General features: G+C 44.0%; 1 protein-coding gene across 2 annotated transcripts in view; it reads left to right on the top strand.

The window, feature by feature from the left end:
- The first annotated feature begins 5,793 nt into the window (after window positions 1–5,793).
- The window catches only part of LOC108667262 (serine-rich adhesin for platelets), a 25,387-nt gene continuing 22,318 nt past the window's right edge, over window positions 5,794–8,862 (top strand). For both annotated transcript variants that reach the window (XM_018154268.2, XM_018154269.2), the window contains exon 1: window positions 5,794–6,584. In XM_018154268.2, the coding sequence (XP_018009757.1) occupies window positions 6,476–6,584 (109 nt within the window). In that variant the 5' untranslated portion in view covers window positions 5,794–6,475. The remainder of the gene's footprint in view (window positions 6,585–8,862) is intronic.

Genomic DNA, 8,862 nt, shown 5'->3' with positions numbered 1-8,862 from the left:
TAAGGGTGGCCCTGTTTTAGGTTGACGTCTTGAGGCACTTGTAGGGAAGCTGTAAGGTGCGGCCAGCGCAGTCTCCTACACACGCCCTTTACAATGATGTCTGCTGTTTGTTCTATGTTCTTAACCCATTAATATCTTGTACTTACTGCGTAAAGATTTCATATTATACTTATTGCGTAGTAAGTGCGTATTGCGTAAAGATTTCATATTGTACTTATTGTGTACTAAGTGCTTGTATACGTACGTTTGAAGGCTGGCATCATAAATTTATAGGAGCTATGCGAGCGTGAATGAAGAATATATCGTGTCAGGATATTGCCCGAGCCTTAAATGTCATTTTTGGAGAAAATGTGGGAGAAGAGAGAAGGATTGGAGGAAAGGGAGGGAAGGATAGGTGGGAAGGAAGGGAAGGATGGGAGGGAAGGATTGGAGGAAAGGGAGGGAAGGATTGGAGGAAGGGAAGGGAAGGATTGGTGGAAAGGGAGGGAAGGATTGGAGGAAAGGGAGGGATTGATTCNAAGAAAGACAAGGTGCGTACAGCAATGCTGCATTCGAAGAGGCTGTCACTGTCTCTTATACACATCTGGAGGAAAGGAAGGGAAGGATTGGTGGGAAGGGAGGGAAGGATTGGTGGGAAGGAAGGGAAGGATTGGAGGAAAGGAAGGGAAGGATTGGAGGAAAAATTAGGAAAAGAAAGGAAGGATTAAAGAAAGGAAAGGATTGGATTAAAAAATGGAATTTGATGTGGCAAATGGTAAATACGTACGAGTTTATTTTAGTAGATGCAGAAAAAAATTCTACATATTTGGTTAGAGATTAAAATGCAACCCTTTCATCTGTGTAAAATGAGGGTTTGAAGAGCTCTTCATTTAATTAGAATACATATCAGCTTTAATGTTATTTGGGAGTTGAAAGATTACGGGAGTGACGGGATCAAGATTAAAAAAATTGCAGGAATTACCAAACTCATGCAACGACTCGGCAACTTGCTTGTATTTTAGGATATGAATGCAAATTATATCGACATGAAACTTTACCACTTTAATACAACTCCAACCCCTCCCTAACCTCTAACCCCAACCCTCCCAACCGCTTTATTACAACTCCAACCCCACCCTAATCCCAAACCCCCCACCGCTTAATTACAACTCCAACCCCAAACCCCCCACCGCTTTGATACAACTCCAACCTCTCACCAACCTAAACCTCTCAACCGCTTTATTACAACTCCAACCCCTCCCTAACCCCAAACCTCTACACCGCTTTATTACAACTCCAACCCCTCCCTAATCCCAAACCCCACAACCACTTTATTACAACTCCAACCCCTCGCCAAATTTCATACCCCCTGAACCCCACGCGAGCCATCACACCCCTATACTGTATAATCACTGTATTATTGTGTATTGTCATGCCTTCAATACAATGTACTGAACACACGTGAGGCAGATACCTCAAAGATAAGGTATTTATTGGGTGCCTTAGAGTGTGTTTTGTGTGTTGCTGCCTTGTACGCTGCTAACTACACACACACACACGTACACATCAGTGACACGTTCTATGAATGAATGAGTGGTTCTGTGTGCCGAGTGTGCGTGTGAAAACGTTCACCACCATCACCTGCATCACTGCCACACCAGTCATTATTGCACTGGATTAGAGTTGGTGTGTTGGTGACAGTGTTGCTGCTGTTACTACTGTTGTTTCTGCTGCTGTTGTTACTGCTGTTGTTGCTGAAGCTGCTGCTGTAGCTGCTGCTGCTGCTGCTGTTGTTGCTGCTGCCGCTGCTGTAGCTGCCGCTGCTGCCTCAAGCGGAAGTCTCAATGGGAGAAAATAAGCGGGAGCGGGCTTGCTGTGTGGGGGTTGGGGGGAGGGGGGGGAGCGGGAGTAACTGCTCAATGGGTGAACTTTGCGGAGCTTGTAGTGGGGGAGTGTGGGGTTTGAGAGAGGAAGAGAGAAGGTAGGTAGAGTGGGGAAAGCAGGAATAGAGAGAGGGGAATGTTATGGTGGTCTGGGAAGACAAATTTACGAGAGAAATAGGGGGTGTGAGAGAGGGAGGCAGGGGTGGGGGTAGACAGTTCGGGGGCGTGAATGAAGGCATGTTCTGCTTGGCCCAGCTAGTTTCACTGTGGCGGTCGTGAGGGAGGGTGTGCGTCGCGCCGCTCCGTATACATGTTTGGTGTGGTTCCCACAAATGTCAATTTTCGTGTTATTCTAGCCGTGATGAGCTGAAGTGTATTGCTCATGTGTATGTGTGTTGTGTGCTAACATCAAAGTTTGTTCGTTAGAAGTCGAAATGAATCACATTCGCTCGGGCTTCTTTCACCCGCCGCTGCGCCGCCGTTCGACATGAAGCGCTAGATGCTCCTAAAGGAAACGTCTTGCGTTAATACCTGCATCTCTTTTAGTCTCTATCTCTTTAATGCTTATTCATATCAAACTATTGTTATTATTGGCACCCAGCCTCACTGGCCCAGTAGTTAATATAACAAAAAACAGCTCATTTTAATATTTTAGAATGGGGAGATTCTCGCTACTTCGCTCCTTGCATCGGTCGCGATTTAGATCCTTCTCTCACGAACTGCTATTCTATCTTATCGCTCGCTCTCTTTCTCTCTTTCTGTATCCTTCAAGCCACTCTTTTCCCAACTTCATTCCTCTTTCTTTTAGTTAGTCGATGAGTAAATTTGCGGGCACTTATTTACATATTTCTTGTATCCTCTTACCTGTACTTGAGTCAGGAATAATGTCCAGTCACTATCGAAGTAATGTCCTGTCACTATCGAAGTAATGTCCAGTCACTATCGCAGTAAAGTCCTGTCACTATCGAAGTAAAGTCCTGTCACTATCGCAGTAATGTCCTGTCACTATCGAAGTAAAGTCCTGTCACTATCGAAGTAATGTCCTGTCACTATCGAAGTAATGTCCTGTCACTATCGAAGTAATGTCCTGTCACTATCGAAGTAATGTCCTGTCACTATCGCAGTAATGTCCTGTCACTATCGAAGTAATGTCCTGTCACTATCGAAGNTAGGATACTCTTGCACCCTAGTGTAGGATACTCCTGCACCCAACATAGCCTTGCACTGATGATTAGATAAGGATTAGATAATGACAAGATATTGGTAGGATAAATGGAAGCCTCTTGCACCCTAGTGTAGGATACTCTTGCACCCTAGTGTAGGATACTCCTGCACCCAACATAGCCTTGCACTGATGATTAGATAAGGATTAGATAATGACAAGATATTGGTAGGATAAATGGAAGCCTCTTGCACCCTAGTGTAGGATACTCTTGCACCCTAGTGTAGGATACTCCTGCACCCAACATAGCCTTGCACTGATGATTAGATAAGGATTAGATAATGACAAGATATTGGTAGGATAAATGGAAGCCTCTTGCACCCTAGTGTAGGATACTCTTGCACCCTAGTGTAGGATACTCCTGCACCCAACATAGCCTTGCACTGATGATTAGATAAGGATTAGATAATGACAGGATATTGGTAGGATAAATGGGAGCCTCTTGCACCCTAGTGTAGAATACTCTTGCACCCTAGTGTAGGATACTCTTGCACCCTAGTGTAGGATACTCCTGCACCCAACATAGCCTTGCACTGATGATTAGATAAGGATTAGATAATGACAGGATATTGGTAGGATAAATGGGAGCCTCTTGCACCCTAGTGTAGGATACTCTTGCACCCAACATAGCCTTGCACTGCACAATACTAGCCTTGTGGCAGGACTGCTCCTATAGGACAAAGCCTGCCTCGGTCCACTCTTGACGTCGCTACATATACGGCCTCATATCATTTTATTATAATATTCAAATGTTATCACATGTCGATATTTATATCAGGAGAATGTATTTATTCTCCTAAAATAAATGTCACTGCGAGAGGAAATGTTGCACATGTTTAGAAGTCACTTTACAGAGTCTCTTGAAGCCTTGATCACCACTGGCTATCATCATTATTTATTGTGTATATATGCGATTCATATATATTTAATTATATATATATAAGCATTGAATGACAATATCATCTATCAATTCAGCATCGAGTATTCAGTAAAGTCATCCATGTATGCATTACCTGATGTACAGTACTACACTATTAATCGAGTATCCAGTAAAGTCATCCATGTATGAATACCTGACGTACCGTGCACTATTCACCGCAAGGTTTTCATCCTATGGAAAACATTAATTGTGCTTGCCTCTCGTCTGTAGGTTGCAACATTCAAAATGGTATCATAAATTAATGGAACCATGATGTGGTTCGCAGCAATTCACAGTACGGTACCGCGTTCAATTGCGGTTCATACTCTGGTTCGAGTTGCACTGCACGAGTTGAACTGCATTGTTGCGTTAAATGTTGTGATGGCGTTAAAGGTGCTATTGTTATGCCTTATATACTGGGGTTTGTGGGGCTGTGGTCCTTTAGGTGCATGCACCGGCAGTTTTATGTGTGGGGCTGTGGTCCTGTAGGTGCGGGCGCCGGCAATTTGATGTGCGGGGCTGTGGTCCTACCGTGAGGTACCCTGATATTGCTTCGCTATTTCGTTACGTTCCCTCACGTGCAACGTTTATGGTCGTGATTCAACGTCAATTCAACGCTTGTGTGGGACCTCTGTGTGGTCCCGTGTGAGGTCCGCCCGTCGTACACGCAGCATATATTTTTGTCAGAATTTACTTCAAGATCATTACATTAATCCCTCATTCTATCGCCTTTTACCTTCCGTCACTTCACGTCACCGCGCGTTTCCAATAAATTGTAATGACAAAAATTATTCGCGGATCTTCTCTTCGTCGGTTCGCGAGTTTCTGAGGGAGACAATCGGCACATTTTTACTTGCCCGCGCAACTCGATCGTCAGTAAGAGTGTGGGAAGTGTTTGTAAGCACTTAAACGATGAAAACTTACTAAATAATTAATATATAAATACTTGAATAAGCACTATCAATCGATCGCTTCTCCGTCGCGTATTTCATCTATCCCTGCTAAGGTCTGGAATTAAACACCTCCTATAGATAAAGTATTAATGTACCTGCTTAGGCGGTAGTATATAAAGCATTATTATTTATGTCCTCTGCTAACTGATCAACTGGACAGACAGCGCGTGGCACTCTACGTACGCTGACATCAGCATGGCACTCTACGCTGTCATCAGCATGACACTCTACGCTGTCATCAGCATGAATGCTGTCGGGATCTGAAGAATGCGCTCACTCGCTTCCGCCCGTGAGATCGTCTCAGCGAGCTTTGTTTCATGCGCACAGTTTTGCTGACCAGTCTTCAGGTCTTGTTTCTAGACCTTGCTTTGCTGCCTCAACTCTGACGGACTTCGTAATGCAAACATGGCACTTTACATTCTTTAATATTTGCTTGTATTTCATTGCGATGTTCTGTGAACATTTTTTCATTCGGTGGCGACAATAGTTAGGTGGCTGGGGCATTCGTTTTGACACAGCGACGATAATAATAGTTGAAAATAAGATAATTAATTGTTGAAAATGTTCAACTGAATTCCCAAAAAAAAAACAAGCCGATTTTGAATTGAAAAAAAGACAGTGTGCGCTAATCCTTTTTTAAGTAAAAAAAGTTATACATCTCTCTTTAAGTACGTCTTAGTAGAGGTCGTATTCTTTATTTCTAATTAAATCGTTCACTAACATCATATCTTTCACTATTCATTATTTATGATTAGTATTGAAAAGCATCTTGAAGTGGCGTAGTGAGCTGAAGCGTTATATTTCTTCAATAAACAATATATTTCTTCCTCAGGTATAATGTTACGAGAGAATAGGCTCGTCGTTTACTAAAGTTAATAGATGTACGTTTAAAGAATTATTTCATGGCATATCTTGATAAAATGCACGTGTTATCTTGCTCGCTTTTTACATTGCAATTACCGAGAACAATCTTTGCTCCTTATTGGTATATGTATTATAGATACTTGTCATGGTATCTCGTTTTTGATCCTTGAAGTTAACGCCAGTGTATTTATTCAGTAAAGTCCTGACTAATAATTAGTGAGCTATACAATAATGATGGTGCCATGAAGTGTCACCATGTAATGATGACATTACTGTGTGGTACACCATCATCTCATAGTTCCTCTGAAAAAGTTGCGTGTCTGTGAGTGTGAAGTGTTTGTGAAAATTTTTGCGTTACTTCATCGCCGGATCGAATTGCTCAGGAAAAAACGAGTATATACCATTTTATATCGTGATTCAAATATCAATAATACTCATCATAGTTTTAGTTTACCTAGGCTCGATCGTATCAGAACTTACGATCATCGTAGTACCTACGATCACCGTACAAACAAAGTATCGAGAATGCAGCGTCTGTCCATAGGACAGCTGCTGCAGTGACACCAGTGGCCGATGGTGCGGCTAGTGACCACTAACAGCTACTGTATTAGCACTAGTATTGGTTACGCTACTAGTGGCGTAGTGACACACTTTAATGATGTTCTCAGTGAGAGGTGGTTCTTATTACTCAGCCCTCATTGAGCCCCGGGACGACAGTGCACAGCCTGCCACCAAGGGCGGCCTAGACACGTCCTTATATTCGGGTGAGTCTTGGTAACCCTGTTATTAAATACCGTGGTAACTCTATTATTAAATACCGTGGTAACTCTATTATTAAATACCGCGGTAACTCTATTATTAAATACCGTGGTAACTCTATTATTAAATACCGTGGTAACTCTATTATTAAATACCGCGGTAACTCTATTAATAAATACCGTGATGACTCTATTATTAAATACTAAATTTCTATTATTAAATACCGCCCTATTGATATAATTAATTCCCATGTTATTGGTGTGATTAATTTACTTTGTAGTTGTGGGATGTATTAGTACCTTCCTAATGCTATAGTTAGTTAGTTACACTTCTAACGTCCTTGTATTCGGGTGAGTCTTGGTAATTCGTTGTATTTCTATTATTCAAAACCGTCGTATTGATGTGATTAATTACCAACCTATTTATTAATTGATTAATTATGATTAATTGTTTAATTTCCTTTAATTCCTAATGGTATGGTTACACTTGTTATATATAATAGCACTCACGTTATTAATTGATTTAGTCTTCACAGTATATGTGACCGCCTCGAGTTGTATGCCCGCGTCGATATGCATTATAATATGTATTCTAATTTATTCTCATCACACGATAAATTTCAATCTTCACCACACCCTCATCACTCTCGTCGGTGTCACCTCAACATCGTGTGCCATCACTACTTTATTCCTTTGCGTATATTTTTATACGAGTGTCTATTTATATTATTATTATATATAGTATTCAACTAATATATCATATATTATTATTACATTATATTGTTGTGCATAATATTCTCTCCTAATAGATTATCGTGAGGTCTGAGTATGAGATTGAAATGTACGCTACTGAAATGAATAGAAAAACTCTTGTATCAACACTACAACACACATCATATAAACATTGCACATCATAAACATGTTCCTGTTCAACGTCGCGGTAACGTGGGCTGAGCTTTGCGTGAGGTGCGAACTGCAGCATGGCATGTCATGCCACGCATCACAGCGCGTGTCATGCCACGCATCATATAGTGCGTGTCATGCCACGCATCACAGTGCGTGTCATGCCACGCCATCACAGCGCGTGTCATGCCACGCCATCACAGCGCGTGTCATGCCACGCCATCACAGCGCGTGTCATGCCACGCCATCACAGCGCGTGTCATGCCATATCACAGCGCGTGTCATGCCACGCCATCACAGCGCGTGTCATGCCACGCCATCACAGCGCGTGTCATGCCACATCATCACAGCGCGTGTCATGCCACGTCATCACAGTGCGTGTCATGCCACATCACAGCGCGTGTCATGCCACATCACAGCTCGTGTCATGCCACATCACAGCTCGTGTCATGCCACATCACAGCACGTGTCATGCCACATCACAGCGCATGTCATGCCACATCACTGCGCATGCCATGCCACACATGCGGGAGGGGGGCTGTCGCCCCCCTGAGGTGGGGACGCGGAGTGGCTGCGGCAGGCCACCTTTAGCCGCCTTATCCTGCACACTGCCTGCCTGGTCTGCACACTGCCTGCCTGGCCTGCACACTGCCTGCCTGGCCTGCACACTGCCTGCCTGGCTTGCACACTGCCTGCCTGGCCTGCATACTGCCTGCCTGGCCTGCACACTGCCTGCCTGGCCTGCACACTGCCTGCCTGGCCTGCAACTGCTAGTGTAGTGCAGTTGCATAGTTCCACAACTTCCCTACAGACATGGTACAAGCTGACGCAACTGGAGAATCGAAATCAAGTGAAGCCAGAGTGAGGTTACAGGATGACGTGTCGACAATTTACTATTGGCCCGACGAATAATATGCAATTCAACGACACCAAGCTCGATATAATAAGAAATAGAGGCGGCATAGAGGTTTTGTTGCTGCGTTGCTACTTGACAACGAACGCAACTTGTTCGTGATCATGACGTATAAATTATTACTGAAATTACCTTTGATCGCGACAATATGAAGACAGACCACAGATGGGGTGCAGGAGGGGCAGTTGCAGATGCAGGAGGGAGGTGCAGGTGCAGGAGGGAGGTGCAGGTGCAGGAGGGTGGTGCAGGTGCAGGAGGGTGGTGCAGGTGCAGGAGGGTGGTGCAGGTGCAGGACGGGCAGTTGCAGATGCAGGTGCAGGAGGGGCAGGTGCAGGTGCAGGAGGAAGGTGCAGGTGCAGGAGGGAGGTGCAGGTGCAGGAGGGAGGTGCAGGTGCAGGACGCTGTGCCCTGAAGGTACGCAGTAACGGATACTTCACCACTCGCCACACCACTTCACCACGCCTGAAC

Source organism: Hyalella azteca, unplaced genomic scaffold (assembly GCF_000764305.2).
Source record: "Hyalella azteca isolate HAZT.00-mixed unplaced genomic scaffold, Hazt_2.0.2 contig1919, whole genome shotgun sequence".
In the NCBI taxonomy this organism is placed as follows: domain Eukaryota; kingdom Metazoa; phylum Arthropoda; class Malacostraca; order Amphipoda; family Hyalellidae; genus Hyalella; species Hyalella azteca.
The sequence above is the reverse complement of the archived record's forward strand: the minus strand, read 5'-3'. Positions and strand labels throughout refer to the sequence as shown.